The sequence below is a fragment of the Moschus berezovskii genome, chromosome 20 (genome assembly GCF_049115385.1).
Source record: "Moschus berezovskii isolate FMDL1 chromosome 20, NW_MosBer_1.0, whole genome shotgun sequence".
Lineage (NCBI taxonomy): Eukaryota > Metazoa > Chordata > Mammalia > Artiodactyla > Moschidae > Moschus > Moschus berezovskii.
Window position 1 is genome coordinate 67532968 of NC_142479.1, and position 16428 is coordinate 67549395.

Genomic DNA, 16428 nt, shown 5'->3' on the forward strand with positions numbered 1-16428 from the left:
TGTTATGCAGTCAGGGTGGGGTACCTAATTATCTTATTTCAAATCTTACAGAAGAGCTGCCGTTAACCCCATTTTACAGATGAAAAACCTGGGCTCAAGGATATAAATGACCTGCTGCTGCTGCTGCTGCTGCTGCTAAGTCACTTCAGTCGTGTCCGACTCTGTGTGACCCCAGAGACCGAAGCCCACCAGGCTCCCCTGTCCCTGGGATTCTCTAAGCAAGAACACTGGAGTGGGTTGCCATTTCCTTCTCCAATGTGTGAAAGTGAAAAGTGAAAGTGAAGTCGCTCAGTCGTGTCCGATCCTTAGCAACCCCAGGGACTGCAGCCTACCAGGCTCCTCCATCCATGGGATTTTCTAGGCAATAGTACTGGAGTGGCTTGCCATTGCCTTCTCCGTATAAATGACCTACAAGTGTCTTAAATTGGGAGGAAGCAGATCCAGAACATAGGCTTTCTGGTTTCCAGAGGAAATAAGGCAAACCAGTGCAAACTCAGAAGTTTAGGCGAAAATGCACCCAAAGAGTCAAGTTTAAATCCCTCATTTAACTTAACAAAACCACTTGCAGATTGTTTAAGGAAAAATGTGGTTACTTTCCAAGTAAGTCTGATGATAAAAATGGCTATCATGTTGATGATATGTCAGGACAAGTACCTTACATCCATTACCTCATCCAGTCTTCTCAAGTCTATGGAGTCTAGATACTAGTCTGTCCTTGTTTTGCAAATGAAACAGTGCTCAGAAAAGGTAAGATTTGAGATTCAAACCTGAATTTCTCCTTGAGACCCTGAGCTCAAAACCACCATATTCCACTACCTCCTAATTAATAACTGTGACTTTTGAAGAAAGGGTGCATGCTCACTAGGTTGGCCTGAAGAGGTTTTTTTTGGGGGTTGTTTTTATAGTTTTGGAACTTTAGGTCCAACCTTTGGAAAGAGAAGATTTTAATCCAAACAAGTGGTATGCTTCATGCTTTTGTGGTAAGCACATAAACATATGACCCAGGCCTTCTGGAAGAGGAGGGCTTGTCTCTGGCTTTTCATGAAAACCCAGGAGAGTGGTTAACCAATACAGATGGCCAGGAAGGAGGAGGCCACATAAAGAGGAATGTAGTTCACTTCTTATGGGAAATAAAGAGATCTGCCTTGAGGAAATAGCGTGACCGGGAAGGCCTTGCCTCTGGTTTGCCCAAGACTTTACTATTATGATCTTATAAACAGTCATTCCTGAGTCCTGCAAATGTCTGCATTTGTTGTGGGGATAGATTTACCCAGACAGGTGGAAGAGTCATGACTTAACGGTTATAAACAGCTGCAGAGGCCTGGACTACTCCCGTGGCCTTAGTAGCTAGGGATGTGGCCATTCCCCGAAGCCCGGCATTAACCGGCGTTAAGAACCGGCCCTCAAATCGGAACGACTATAATTTGGTTTAGTGCATGCACCACGCGTTACAGCTAAATTGTCACATTAAAATGTAAAGAATTTCCCGTCGTTTTACAAGGGATCATCTTCGTGTGCTTTCTGTTGCTGACTCATAGTGCTGCTGCTTTGGGATTGTCAGGTTTCCAGTCAGGACACATAGTAGGTACTCAATAAACGTGGATTTGTAGCAGTCGTTTTCCTCTCTTGAGGAGCATTCCCTTGCTACCCGCCATGAGTAAGACAAAATGAATGGTAAAGATGAACCTGCCCTCAACTTGCGATTTCCAACTAGCCCAGAGCGAGCTTTTCTTTCTATCAAGGTAACTTTTTTAAGTGACAGCGAGCACAACTCGTACAGAGCGCCGGGCAGGTTTGTCTTTTGTCCAATCATCTCCGAGATTTGGCGGTGGGGGAGGGGAAACGTCCCCAGACCGGCCCTGATCAGGAAGGGGGCGGGTTTAGGCTGATCAGGGCCGGTCTCAGCCCGTCGTGACGCCGCAGGGTGCTTGGCACTCCAGGGAGCCAATAGGAGTGAACAGGGTCATTTGAATCGACCAATGCCGCCGGGGTGGGGGCGGGGGTTGTAAGCCCTATAAAAGCGGCGGTCCGGCTGGCAAGCCACGGCGGAGGCTCCTGCAGCGGTCGCCGACTCTGGGTTGGAGAGCTGCTCTGCGCCCCTCCAACCTGACCCTTTCAGCGCTCCGCTCCGCGCCAGCCTACCTCGCTTTTCGGCGCCATGACCACCACCACCACCTTCAAGGGCGTCGACCCTAACAGCAGGAACAGCTCCCGGTGAGGCGAGGGGTTTCCGGGGCGGGAGGGCTGCTGCCCAGGGGGCCGGGCGGGTCTGGCGGCCGGTTGTTGGCTGTAACGTGCCCGGGGCGCTGCGCTCGCGCCCGGCCGAGTAGCCGGGCTCGGCCACCAGCTCCGCCTTTGTGCGGCCGGCGACCCTGACGCACCGGCCCCGCCCGATTCCTGTTCCTCTCCCATTCATTCCTCCCCAGAAGCAAGGGACTGGGAAGGGCCGGGGCCGCTTGCGCTCGCAGCGCGGCGGGTTTTCGTTAGTCGGGACGTGCTGAGAGGGTTCGCTTTCTGCCTTTTGCGGCGCGGCCGGCTCGGCCTCAGGGCGGTGGTCTTGGGCCCCAGGTGTGCGGGTAGCTCGCGGGGCACCTTGATCTGGCCCCATTGTCCCACCCCCGGCCACGCGCTCTTGTCTCTGGCCCCGGAGCAGGTGGTGGCCCCGCGCCCGGCGTGGCGGTCAGATCCTGCAGCCGCAGCGATCGGGTCCGGCGGGCTCCTGCCCACTCGGGTCCGCCTGGCAGGTGGCATTTGTGTTCGGGCGGGGCTGGTCATGAAGATCCCCGCCCCCGTTCGGGACCCAACCGTAAACGCTCCGCCAAGTGCCTCCCCTCTGCTAACAAAGGAAAGACCCCTGCTCCTTCCCCTCCCGCGCCCACCTCCGAATGGGAGGGAGAGCGTGTCGTTCCAAGTGGGTTTTCTGCGCTCAAACCTTCGGACCTCGGTCTTCACATCCCACCTCTTTCGCTTCCCCCTTTGACGTTTGCCAAATGAGTTCACCTCTGGCCCGGGTTCCCGGGCTGGATGGAGGAGGTTTCCTGTTCTTGGGCGGGGCCCGAGACATCCATTGTCTCTTCCGTACTATCTCCACCTGCGCAGCCCGAGCCTTTCTGGCCACTCATGCCACTGCAGCCAGGCAAGGGGGCCCTGGGCACGGTGTGTGGACTGGGAGGGCCTCTCTTCCGAGCCCTTGTCTAACTTGGTGGAAGGCTTTGGATGCGGTGGAAGATGTCCACATTGTCTCGGCTAATTGCACGCAGGCTGTTCTTAAAGGTGGGACACAGGCATCTCTGGGATTCTGCCCAAGGCGCGGAGGCAGCTTTGATTCTACTTTTTCTGAGCCTCTCTTCTTCACTGATTACGACCCGCCGTCATGTGTGGGCAGCCTTGGGGTCCTGGGCAAGCGGCACAAAGGGAGCCATTTTGTGGGGCTAAGAAGAGAGCCGTGAAAGAGCAGTGTCTCACAGGGGTTGGAGTCCTTGGGGACAAAAAGCAGGCCTCAGCAGCGAGGCTGGGGAGGTGGTGTTGGAAATGACATTCTTCTTCAGCTCTTCCGTTGCCTTTTCAAATGTGGAAAAGAATGGGAAAGATTTTGAAAACTAAATCGGTGTGCTGCTCGGAGGAAGGGGAACTTGAGTAGACAGACCTCCGCAAACCCTGGTCACTCCCTCTTCTCTTGTCATCCTTCCAGGGAGATTTTTTTTTTTCCAGAGGACACTGGAACAAACTGAACCTTGGTTTTTCATTTTGTGCCCTGAGGTCAACTTTATGCTGGCCAGACTGTAGTGGTTGGAATGTGGAAACTTAAGCATTCTATTAAAAAATCAGAGGTTTTTATCCTTTGGGGTTGGGTGCAATTTAGTGCTGAATTCATAAAGAATTTAAGTAACCAGGTCAAATGAATCCTCACACTAGTTTTTTGATTTGTAGCTTTGAGATGTGAGACATACATGACTTTTGGTTTTGCAAAATAAATGTTTTAACCCCCTTTTGTCATCAGTTTTCCTCCAATATTGTTATCTTAAGACTAGGTACCATTGTCCTTTTATTTACTTCCTACCTTTCCTTCTCACCTAATTCTCTTAAACTTCTTTCCTCCAGTAACAGTTTCCTGGTTCCGTAAACACATTATAAATTTAGTCTGGTAGGGAATGATCTGCAAAGCACATATGGGAACTCTGGGATAAGAAAGAAAAAGAGTAATTTTTTGAAAATTGCTCCCCTTAGTTCATGGACACATTTTTGTTGAGTCTCAGATGTGATTCTGATCTCATTATCATAGTTCAGGAAGACTAGCGGGATCTTAGAAAATAAAATTGAAATAATTTCTCTTATGATCCAGATCCTTTGTTTGGGGATGTCTCGCTGTTACAGATGGGCTCCACAACACTGACGTCATCGGAGTAGGTAGAGCCTGCTATTGCAGGAGGGACACAGACCTTTAAAAAGTTGGGCTGGTCAGAGCTTTGACTTTCTTTTTTAAGCTGGTGATCAGATTGTAGTGTCTTTTTTCCTTTTTTAAGGTCAAAAAAGAAAAAAAATTCCTGCTCTATTAGGGTTTTGAAGATTTTCATCTGGCTGAAATAATTCATGAGAATTTAATTATGATAGGAAGGAAAATCAGTCTGATGTCTGGGGAATGAAGGGGATGACAGTGAAGCAAGTTAATTTTGTTTTTTTGGGGGATCTTAGTTCTCCTACCAGGGATCAAACCCATGTCCCCTGCTGCGGATGCATGGGGCCCTAACCACTGAACCACCTGGGAAGTCTTTGAAGCAAGCTAATTTTGATTATAATATTTCAAGTGTCTGTTGATTTGAGGTACAAATGATAAAAACCTAGTCACTTCCGACTTTAACATGGAGAATGACTATTAAGAATTTGTAGCATATCTTTAATTATTTTTTAAACAATTTTATTAGCAGACCCAAAATTATAAGAGGTATGCCTGAACATGATTTCTTAATTCATTTAATTAATTTAATTTGAGTGAATATTTAATATGGGAGACTTAACAAACAGTAGGCTTTTAAATGTTTTACATGTTATAAAAGCACACAATGGATTTCCCCCAACCCCATCCCTGGAAAATAATAATGACATTTTAATTTAGTGTAAATTGAGTATTGAATTTTACTATGGAGAGACATGAATATTAGATTTAGGGAAAGATGCTAGAGGGCCTATATAAGAAATATGTTCAGTCTAGAAAATATGAAAAGCAATCAGAACACCAACTATATAGGTTTGTAGTTTAAAGAGAAAATGGTATTGAGTGATCCCCCTGCTTCACTTTGGGCCCTTTTTATGTGCCTGCCAGGGTGGGAGGATTTGGGGTTTGGCCCCATCTCTGTCATTTAACTAAAGTTGGGCAGTTCATTTAGAACTTCTCTGGACCTGACTTTGTTCTTTTAAAAAATGAGGTTATTTGTTGAACTAGACAGAGCAGAGCCAAATGTACTACCACCCTATAGCCAAGTCCAGCTGGCACCTGATTTTTACAAGTATAAATGGCTGAAAAAGGCCAGAAGAAGTATCTTTCATGACTTGTGAAACTGACGTGAGAATCAAATTTGTGTCCGTAAATAAAGCTTTATTGGAGCATAGCTCCCTCATTCATTTTCATGTTGTCTGTGACTTGCCTCTGTGCTGTGTTATGGGGCTGAATAGCTGCAAAAAACCAAATGACCCACAAGCCAAAACTAATTACTGTTTGGTCCTTTACAGAAGGAACTGGCGGCCGGAAAGAGAGGGTGTGTAGCATTCTTTCCTCTCCGTGTCCTGCTGCTTATTCCTCAAGGTCATGGAGGGCTTCCTGGAGGAGGAGAAGGTTTCAGAAATGAGCTGGGTTTTGAAACAGTCGCCGAGGAAAGGGTGGAAAGTGCTCTGGGCAGGAGGAAATATGGGAGTAAATATTTTGAGGTGGAGATAAGGCAGAACAGTTCACAGAACAGGGAAGAATGTGGCCTGACCGGGTTGGAGAAGATGGAAGGAACTAGATATAGTTGAGAGGGGAAGGCCGAGCAGTTCGCTTCTCTTCTGCTTAGGCCTAACCAAGCCTGCACCTGCAAGTTTACTTGTACGTATGTCTGCTTATCTACTTAGGAAAACTTATGGAAGTAGAACCCCCTCCCTGGGTCACAGAAGATGCAAATTTAAACACTTGATATATTTTATCAAAATGGTCTACAGAAAGTTTGTGCAAATTTATATTCTCACACTAATTCACACCGGAAATTGGCATTTTTTTTATCTTTACCAACCTAATAAGCAACAAATACATTGTTTCAGGTTTCATTTATTTGCTTGTGAATTTGAATTTTTAATGTTTAGAGACTATCCATATTTCTTAATGGCCTGTTAGTACCTTTTGTCCATTTTTATTTCTCTCATGATTCTTTTAATTTTTTTAAAAGCAGTTCTATCATCCTTTGTCAAATATGTGTATTTTTGCCAAGTTTAAACTGTCCCTTTTTCATGGTTTCTGGCTTTCCTCTTATGCTTAGAAGGAAAGCCTTTGTGACTAGAACCATATTCGTACAAGTTTCCTTCCAATATTTTTGTCTTAGGCTTTAAATTTAAATATTTGACCTAGCAGGAATTTATTGTGGTAATTGAAGTGAGTTAGGAATATATATTTGGTTTGTTCCTTTAATCAAAATGACTGGCCAGTTAATCCATCACAGTTCTCCCTACTGAACTATATAAAATACTCCAGGGGTGGTCTTTTTGAGAGAGAACTCTTATCTTGACAGAGTCCTGAGGAGAAGTTGGTAACAGAATCTCAGTAATTGATAAAACATATTTAAAAATTAGTAGATTTCATGGGACTTCCTTGGTGGTCTAGTGGTTGGGATTCTGTGCTTCCAATGTGTGTGGGGGGCTGCAGGTTTGATCTCTGGTGGGGAACTAGGATCCCACATGCCATGTGGCGCAGACAAAAAAAAAATCAGTAGATTTGAACAACTCAATTAATAGGCTTTATCTAGTAGACATACAGAACACTGGCAAGTATATGTTCCTTTCAAGCAGATACAGAAGATGTATAAAATGAAGCACCTATTAAGCCATAAAACACGTCACATTTCAAAGGAACATGTCACACAGACCCCATCTGTATTATAATGAAAAGCTGGAAATCAGACTAGAAAGACCTGTGTTTTCAAATTTACAAATGTACTTTTAAATAATTTATGAGTCAAAGAAGAAAATAATGGAAATGGGAAAATATTTAGAATGGAACAAAAATCACAACTTGGGGATGCCTCTGGAGGGATACTTAGAAGAGAATTTTTACCTAAAGTGTTTAATTTTTCCTTTCCTTTCAAATATAAGGAGCTGAGTTTACAAATGACAACTGGATCTATCTGGAAACTTGAATGAAACAGACATCTTCCTAGATAAATGTTTCTTATTCAAAACAACTTAAGAAATAGAAAAAAATAGACCACTCCCATCACCATAAAGGAACTCAATCTGTAGTTAGGACATCTTCCCATGAAACCATCTCCATTTTCTATGTTTTGAGTAGTGACAGGACAAATGAAATTGAGTTTTTTCATGGAGGGGACAAATTGGTCAGCCTGTGACCGGAAGATCTGTAAATGGAAAAGTGCCATATTTCCTTGTCAAACACAAGAGCTATAGATGGTGTCTAAAGGTTCATGGGTGTGGAGCATGTCATAGAGTCCTGCACGTAACTCTGGATTGACTCTCTTCTTGTGACTGGTCACTCACGATGGTTAGTGAGAATAGTGAGGTACGCGTGTATAAACAGGGCTTGTGAATGATCCTGAGACAGGAGAGATGATTATGAGCTTTCCTTGGGCTTCTAAATTGGTCAAGTTTATATGTATACTTTTCCACTTAAAAATTTTTGTTGGAAATGGAACTTTTTTTTTTTTAATAACAAGATGTGCTTCTAAACTTCTTTGCGAATGTGTCCAGCTAGGCCCAGCAGACAGGATCCATTAGGCTTTGGCCTTTTCCTAAAAGGGGATCCCAACCAGTCTGCTGGAGGTGCTTTAGGACTGTTTCAGCTGCCTGGTGCGGTGCACAGCCTCACCACCTTAAGGTCCGTCGTTGAATTTATACCACATTGGAATCAATTCCTAATTTTCCCATTAACGGTTCTCTTTTGTGGGGGTGTGTGTGGAATGAATGGGTGGGGGAACTGAAATGAAAGGTGTTTGAAAACATGTACCAGGAAACGTCTTGATCTGATCTGAAACTGACATTTTGCTATCATTTCTAGGGTTTTGCGGCCTCCTGGTGGTGGATCCAATTTTTCATTAGGTTTTGATGAACCAACAGAACAACCCGTGAGGAGGAACAAAATGGCCTCCAGCATCTTTGGGACACCTGAGGAAAATCCCCCTTCCTGGGCCAAGTCGGCAGGTACTGCTAGTCTCCGTGATCAGTGGTCAAGGGGTGGACCCAGCGGGACCACCACAGCTGGTTTTGTGCTGCTGAGTAACAACATCTAGCTTAATCAGAAAAAACAGTTAAAGCTTGTCGTGGGAGGAGAGACGAGGGCTGAGACAGGGGAGATGCTGGGAGTCGGTGTGGTGGCTAGGAACAAGGAGAGCCATCAGGCTGGCTTGTGTGGCCCCTCCATGGCATTTTTCTAGCCATCACTCCCTGACACTGTTGGCTGGTGTTGTCATGTGAAGCGAACTCATTAAATAGTGGCTTGCTTTTGGTCTTTCCCTTGTACTCCTCATGAAAGTATATTTTGATTCAGGTGCCAAGTCTACTGGAGGCAGGGAAGATTCTGAGTCATCTGGACCCCAGAGAAGGAATTCTTCTGAAGCGAACTCTGGAGACTTCTTAGATCTGAAGGTCAGTGCAACAATATAGGGGGAGAGACAGGCTTTGAGGTTTATGCCCTTTAGAAATGAAATTCTCACATCGCCCCCTGCCCTTCCTCCACTGTACGAAGACTTGCCATTGGAGTTTTGGGGTTTGGTTTTTGGTTTTCTTTTTTTGCACTTAACCACTAAATTTTTATTGAATTTTTATTATAACATCAAAAAATACAATATTAGTAAATAGAAATCAGAGTAAAAAGAAAGTAGCATAAATGGGGAGGGGTGGGGAGGTGAGGAGGTGGGGCAGGGGTAAGGAGGAGGCCACTGACAGGGGCACAGGCATCGTTCTTGGTCATCACTTTCCTGTAACCTCCATGAATCTTTCCCATTCATCAGCATCAATATCACTCCAGCAACAGTTTCTCAAAGGGCATCTGTCTATCCTAACTCTCTAAAGGCTTTGCTTATGATCTCAATCCCTGGCGTTAATACCCAGGGCAAAGAGCCTCTATTAAATTATTTATCCAATCATCCCTGAACCTTTTCTCCCACTAGGTTTTTATCCACTGGAGTTATATTATATAGAGAGGTAATTAAGAAAGGGACTGACTGTACTGCTGATGGAAGACTGATAGAGTAGATCAGAAAAGTGAGTTCATGTGACGTTGGTCTGTTCATGTGTCTCTGCTACCAGTTGGGTTAGTCTTTATCCTTCAGTATTGATTTTTGAAACCGGATCACGTGCACTTCCTGTGTATCTCACACATAGTAGCATATCTGAGCTCAAGGATGTTTTAGTTGTTGGCAAATGTTGCCTGCTGTTTAGAGCTAAACTGCAGGAGGCTGTGGCATGGTGTTACCATCGGTTGTCTGCAGGTGAGCACGGCCCCTTGGCCCCAGGTGTATGTTTGGAAAGCCTGCTGGGATGTGCCTGAGTGGGGACCTCGGGGCACATGGAGATGGCAGCCGCCTGAATGTGGGGAGACCAGTAGAAGGGGTTTGGAATTGATGAAGGCCCTTCAACAGCTAGATTAGAAAGAAGGGAAGGGGATGGAAAGATAGGCTTACTAGTTTCCTGTTCTGATAAAAGCTCCTCTGAAGTGCTAACTGATATTAGGTCATCAGTGTCAAGGTTAAGGGTTTTTGGTGTTTTGACCATGTTACTAGCACTGGGGCAATTTATCCAGTAGCATTTTTTTTGGGGGGGTCCAGTAGCATTTTTGTGTAGCTTTGTTCCAAGTTGAATAAAGGCTGCTTATTGTAAAGGGCACCTTGACCTTGAACTTGACTACATCAAAACAAAATTTGACATCTGTCTTCAGACAGACAGTAGCTTCTCTGAACTATGATTGTTTTATTTGTGTGTGGCCAAATTAAAATCTGAAGTAAATTTTTAACTTTTTTCTTTTCCAGGGAGAAGGTGACATTCATGGTGAGTATGTCTGAAAAAAGTATGCCAGTTTCTGGCTCTGTAAATGTTAGAATAGACTGGAATTTTGACTCAAGTCATGTCCTGGGGAAAGAGGCTGGCTGGAGAGTGAACCTGGCTAAGCCCCAGGTGCCAGCGTCCATCCTCTAAAGGGAAAGGAAATCAAAATGGAAGCTAGCAAGCACGGCCAGCAGCAAGAACAAGGCTGGAAACCTAAAGCTTTCAGAACAGACGGGTATCAATCAGGTTGGTATTTGTTACACTCAGTGAGAGCTTCTTAGTAACCGTCTCTGGCATCTCAAGCTCAGACCTCAGCATTAAATTGACAGTTTGATTTTTCTACTGAAGTGCTTACTCAGCAAGACACCGGTAACCCTGTGATCTTGTGAATGATGACTTTAGCGGGCAGGTGTAAATTTTCAGTTAGCACGCACATCATCAAATTATAAGTGGAAAAGAGCTGTAATCATTTAATTGTTTAAAATCTTTGAAGTATTTATTGGTACTTTAACAAGTGCCAGAGAATTGCTGGTGCGTGTGATGTGGGGTTTACGTGTGTTTGGCCTGCAGCCATCAGGTTCAAGTTGACCCGGTGACACGTAGCCGGCCCAGGATGAAGCCGCTCCTTCAAGGCTTTTCCTGCCATTACATTTGGCGAGTCAGTCTTCCAGGAAGACAGAAATTCCTGTTCAGTTGTCTCGTTGTCTTTCGCTGGGCATGAGGGGAGGAGAATCTTCTAAACTGTTGTGAACTTTAACTGGGTATTCCCTCCACAGACAGATTGCGTTCTCATTGGACTGAAGGTGTATTAGTTTTTGTTTCTGCCTAGCCTGTTCTATTTAAAAAGATTGTTCTGGAGGTTCAAAAAAAAAAAAATGTAGACTTTTTGATTCCGCTGCTTTTTGTATTCAGAAACACTTCCCGTGTCAGACCTTATTTAGCAAGAATAGTAAGGTGTTTATTTTGGCTGTGCTGGGTCTTGGTTGCTGCATAGGTTTTGTCCAGTTCCAGCGAGCGGTGACTGTTGTCTGGTTGAGGTCACCAGGCTCCTCACTGCGGGGGCTTCTCTTGTTCTGGAGCATGGGCTCAATAGTTGTGGCGCCGGGCTTAGTTGCTCCACATCATGTGGGATCTTCCCTGACCAGGGATCAAACCCTTGTCTCCTCTTTACCACCGAGCCACCAGGGAGGCCCATGAAGCAGCTAATCTTTATTCACTAATTTTGATCAATGAATAGAATTACAAATTTGGGGAGCCCAGAGCAGTATGTGAGAGGCTGAAGTTATGAAAATACATGTCATTTGTCCTGCTAATAATTAATTCTCTCAGCCTCTCCTTTGGGGTCGGCCCGCCTTCACGCCTCGAGGGTATACTATTCTTTGTTTGCCGAATAAAACTCTTGAGCTGTAACTGAAAAAAAGAAAAAATTCTCTCCCCTGCCCCCAGCCCAGTGTTCTAGATCCTTCAGGTGAGTAGCACATGCAACTTGTACAGTATGACAAGTCCTTCTTTTTTGTGTTTTTTAAATGTCAGTTTGGCACCTGATTATTCTCTGCTCCTGACTGCCGCTACTTGTAGCTCGCCTGTCCTAAAATGACAAGGGGCATGACGATTCAGACCATGTCTGGCGAGTAAAAGACTACCCCAGTTCTGTCGGCAACTTCACTGCAAAGCCAATCAGTTCTGCTCAGTTAAATAAAGCAGATCTTGCTTGGATATACTACCTTCATCTTTTGGATAATTAAACACAGGAATGTCTATACTGGGGACTTTGGAAATATTGAAGAAAGAGGGAGAAGGTCCAGGAAGCTTGGGCAGAAGTCCTTACCTGCCTTCGGGCAAGTCTGTTGTGTTTTCTAGAGGTTCTAGTTTTGTGATCCTTAGATGAGTCTTTTTTTTTTTTTTTTTGCATTTATTTTTTGCGGCATTTATTCCCCGGGCCGTAAGTTTTTGTTTCTTCAGTTTCTTCTGGGATATCTTTTTCTTCTGTGCAACCTCCTCTTCTGGTTTGGGAACGATCTGTTCTTTTTCAGTAAGGATCATCTCAATGTGGCAGGGAAAGCTCATGTAGGGGTTGATCCGACCGTGAGCTCTGTAAGTCCTGCACCGCATCTTGGGGGCTTTGTTCACTTGGATGTGCTCAATGACCAGAGAACCTCCATCTAAGCCCTCAAGTTCAGCATCACTCTCTGCATTTCTGAGCATGCGCAGTAAAATTCAGCAGTCTTTTTGGGCCGCCGACCCTGTGTCCAGCCCCACTGCTTGGCCTGTGCACACCATCCAACGCCACCATTGTAACGACGGAATGGCACACATCGCTTCTTTAAAGTGACATCCTTCAGATACTTGGTGGCTTTTCGGATATGCATACCCTTTATGGCCTGGGCAGTTTCACGAGTGTTCAAGATTTGAACCTCTTGATTTGCATGATTCTGTGGGGTTTTCTGGGTCAAGTGAATAGCGCACCATTTTTAGAGTTCACCTCAGGCTGCTTACCAGAAAAGGAAGGAGATGAGTCAGTTTTTTCTCTTCTGACATTGCTGTCTGACCAGTCACCTTACTGGTGTGCCAGAGAAGACAGACAGTAAGGGGTATATAGGATGTATATTACGGCAGAAGCCATAATTTTGTTTTGAAAAACAAAAACATCTTAAATTACTGGATTCAGTAGACAAACAAAAGTTCTCTGTCAAGTCCCATAAAAGTTTCTAAAGCCTTTACTCTCAATTCCTATACTTATCACAGACTCAGGGAAGTAACAAACCAACCTCCATCTTCTCTGGCCAGAGTATTTCTGATGGACAAATGGGCATTTAGGTTAAGGGCAGCGGTTGTGTAGTCTCCATAGGTGCTTTTTTCCCTCCCCTTTTTCTCTTTTGGCTTCTTGTCACCCAGTTGTGAAAGACAAAGCGGCTCCATTCATAATGATAACGGCAAACGTGAGATTGGTAGTAATGAGCTTGTTTATCTAAAAACCATTTTATGGAAATAAACTACCATGCAGGGTAACATTTGTGTCCGTCTGAAGTGTTCCTCTCAGCTGGTTGGCCCGGATGGTGGAGATTTCAGTTAGATCCTGTCCACTGGGGAGGCTGTGTCCTCGCAGCAGAGATGAAACAGCTTGGATTGATACGCTGGTTCAGGCTGAGGTCGTGGTCTGTGCTCGTCTGTCTTGGATGGCTTTAAAATGTGGGCTCTTGGGTTTGTGTTTGCAGTCAGTTGGACACGCTTCCCTAGGTCATTTAAGGGTGCTTGTCGGAGGACTTGGGGACTTTCTGTTGATGCATGTGGTCCTGTTTCTTGTGTAACAGGAAGCTAAGGGGTCACCCTTTCTCGCCAAGCTTTGGTTCATAACTGAGTGCTGTCATCTTGGAAAGCACACAGTACCTTTCTACCTGTAGCTGAATAGTATAGAACATTATATGCCTTAGAAGTCCGTTCTATCGAACAGTCCAAAAATTCATGAAATGAAATGTTTAAAGCAGCAGCAGCATATTTCTGAGATGCTATGTTTCTGATCTGAGACTTCCTCCTTGAACTTCTCTGTTTCAGTCAGCTGAATGAAAACTTAGTACCAGTGGTTTTAGGAACGTGGACCTTTAATGTTTAGTCTTATGAGGAGCTTTTTTTTTAACGAGTAATTTTTTTGGAGTTAGTACTTTGCGTTGGTGTCTAATATGAGTGCTTACAAAGTTCTTACATAGCATATGTCATAACCAGTATATCTGCCTCGCTGCTTCCAGGGTTTTGGAATTTCTAAACTAGGAGGGAATAAATGTCTTTAAACCTTAAGGTAGTTTTTCTTCCAAGTCTTATAAATATCTTAGTTTTTTATACTAAAGGTGCCTCTGTGTGATTATTGCGAGGTTTAGGGTTAGAATATGCAACAGAATTTAAGATAAACACTGAAATGAAGAGTGGCTTTTTTTTTTTTATTAAAAATAAGTCTGACATTCCCTAAACTATTAAACGCTTCATAAAAATTACCTTTTGCAGAAAATAATGCGTTTTTTTTCTTTTGCAATTACTCTTGAATTTGAATCAGTGGCAACAACCTGGTTAAGGATTCCTATATGCTGGTTGAGAATTTCACAAGTCAGTCTGGGAATCCGTCAAGCAGTATCTAGGACATTGGATGATAATAACACTGGTTCTTAAGGCTTTAATGAGGAAAGGGCAGGGTGATATGATGGGAGTAACTGGATTAAGATAATTGACCATCAGTGGGTGGGGGTGGAGTCTTTAATAAACGTCTGTACAGCTGGATATTATATGGTTTTTAAAAAGTCAGCCTCACTCGTTAATCATGGAAACGTTAACACATGACAGAATTGAATATATTTTTTCACCCATCACTCAGACAGATACTAAGGTGAGGTGGTTATCAAGTGGGGGAAGGGGACAGATGTACGCAGAGGATGTTCTGTCGTGGGCGGCCAAGTGGACCTGTACCGCCACTGTAGGAGGAGGTGCCCAGTCCCTGTTCAAACTGGAGACGACAGCGTGTGTCCCCTGGGCCCGGGTTCCAGGGTATACGCATTACAGTTTCAGAATGGTCAGACTGGTTTTACTCTTTGACTGTCAGTAGAGGATTAATCGTATATACTGTATATATACTAGAAAGCAGTGAATTAAGCAAGATGAGATATGACCACGTGTATGCTGTTTAGTTGCTCAGTCGTGTCTGACTCTCTTGTGACGCCATAGACTGTAGCCCCCCCAGGCTCCTCTGTCCATGGGATTTCTCGGACAAGATTACTGGAGTGAAGTGGGTTGCCATTTCCTCCTCCAGGGCATCTTCCCACCCCAGGGACTGAACCTGAGTCTCCTGCACTGCAGGCGGATTCTTCACCACTGAGCCACCAGGGAAGCACCTGACCATGTGTTTCAGTTCAGTTCAGTTCAATCGCTCAGTCGTGTCCGACTCTTTGCGACCCCATGAATCACAGCACACCAGGCCTCCCTGTCCATCACCAACTCCCGAGTTCACTCATGTCCACAGAGTCGGTGATGCCATCCAGCCATCTCATTCTCTGCCGTCCCCGTCTCCTCCCACCCCCAATCCCTCCTAGCATCAGACTCTTTTCCAGTGAGGCAACTCGTCGCATGAGGTGGCCAAAGTATTGGAGTTTCAGCTTTACCATCATGTGTATAAGTGGGGGTAAATTTCCAAAAGGTACAAGTTGGTATCAATTATGTTAAATACAATAAAAACAAGATCGTCTGTGATATGCTGGAAGTAAAATACACACAGCTTAGGTAAAATAAATGGGCTAGAGGAATGCACACAACTAGTAGTGGGGCCTCTGGGAATAAGGAAAGGAGACCCACCCAGAAGTGGAGTGGTGGTCAGGGACCTAGAGCTTATCTGTAACGTTCACATTTAAAATATTGATGTCGCCAATATTTATGTAATTTAGAAAGGAATGCATACAGAGAAAGACCTGGGGACACATATGGCGGAACACTTAACAGTGGCTGGTTCTGGATAGTGGCCACGTGCAGTTGTTTTTTTTCTTTATAGCTCTAGGCATGGTTTGAATCATCCTTCAAAAACCTCCCCCCAAAAACTTAGACTTGTCGTCTTCACTGGGAATAGCTGTTTGTCTTAATTTCATTCTATTTTCCTAGAAAACGTGGACACAGACTTGCAGGCCAGCCTGGGGCAGAGCGAGGAGAAGCCTGTGCCTGCCGCCCCTGTGCCCAGCCCAGTGGCGCCGGCACCTGTGCCATCCCGGAGAAACCCCCCTGGCGGCAAGTCCAGTCTCGTCCTGGGTTAGCTCTGTCTGCCCCGAACTCTGTCATTTTGTTTGTTTTTTTCCATGCTTGTGAACTGCACAACTTGAGCCTGACTGTACATCTTTTGGATTTGTTTCATTAAAAAAGAAGCACTTTATGTACTGCTGTCTTTTTATTTTTATTTTTTGGAAGAACAGATTCTCTGTCTGTCCTGATTCCTCTGGGTCTGTAGGCCTTGGCATGAGTGTTTTCTAGTAGTAGATTGGAGGGAAAGCTTTGTGACACTTAGTACCGTGTTTTTAAGAACAAACAATTTGGTTTCAAATGTGTTAGAGGATCTTTTGTACTGAGGTTTTTAAAACCCTTTTTTGGTCAGCTTTACTCGGGTTTACCAAGCCTGGATCGGACAGACCAGTAAACAGTCAACAGGCACTGTCCCTTCAGGCCCCC

The 16428-nt window shown here is 44.7% G+C and overlaps 1 protein-coding gene across 2 annotated transcripts; it reads left to right on the forward strand.

The window, feature by feature from the left end:
- The first annotated feature begins 2035 nt into the window (after window positions 1-2035).
- On the forward strand, window positions 2036-16135 carry JPT1 (Jupiter microtubule associated homolog 1). Of its 2 annotated transcripts, none has more exons than XM_055408628.2 (5): window positions 2036-2214; window positions 8255-8397; window positions 8744-8841; window positions 10224-10242; window positions 15871-16135. In XM_055408628.2, exons 1-5 carry the CDS (start codon window positions 2159-2161, stop codon window positions 16017-16019), a joined length of 465 nt encoding a protein of 154 aa, XP_055264603.1. In that variant the 5' UTR covers window positions 2036-2158; the 3' UTR covers window positions 16020-16135. The 2 variants fall into 2 exon arrangements, with proteins under 2 accessions (XP_055264603.1, XP_088685476.1); XM_088829350.1 differs by lacking the exon at window positions 2036-2214 and adding an exon at window positions 3135-3273.
- The last annotated feature ends 293 nt before the right edge of the window (window positions 16136-16428 follow it).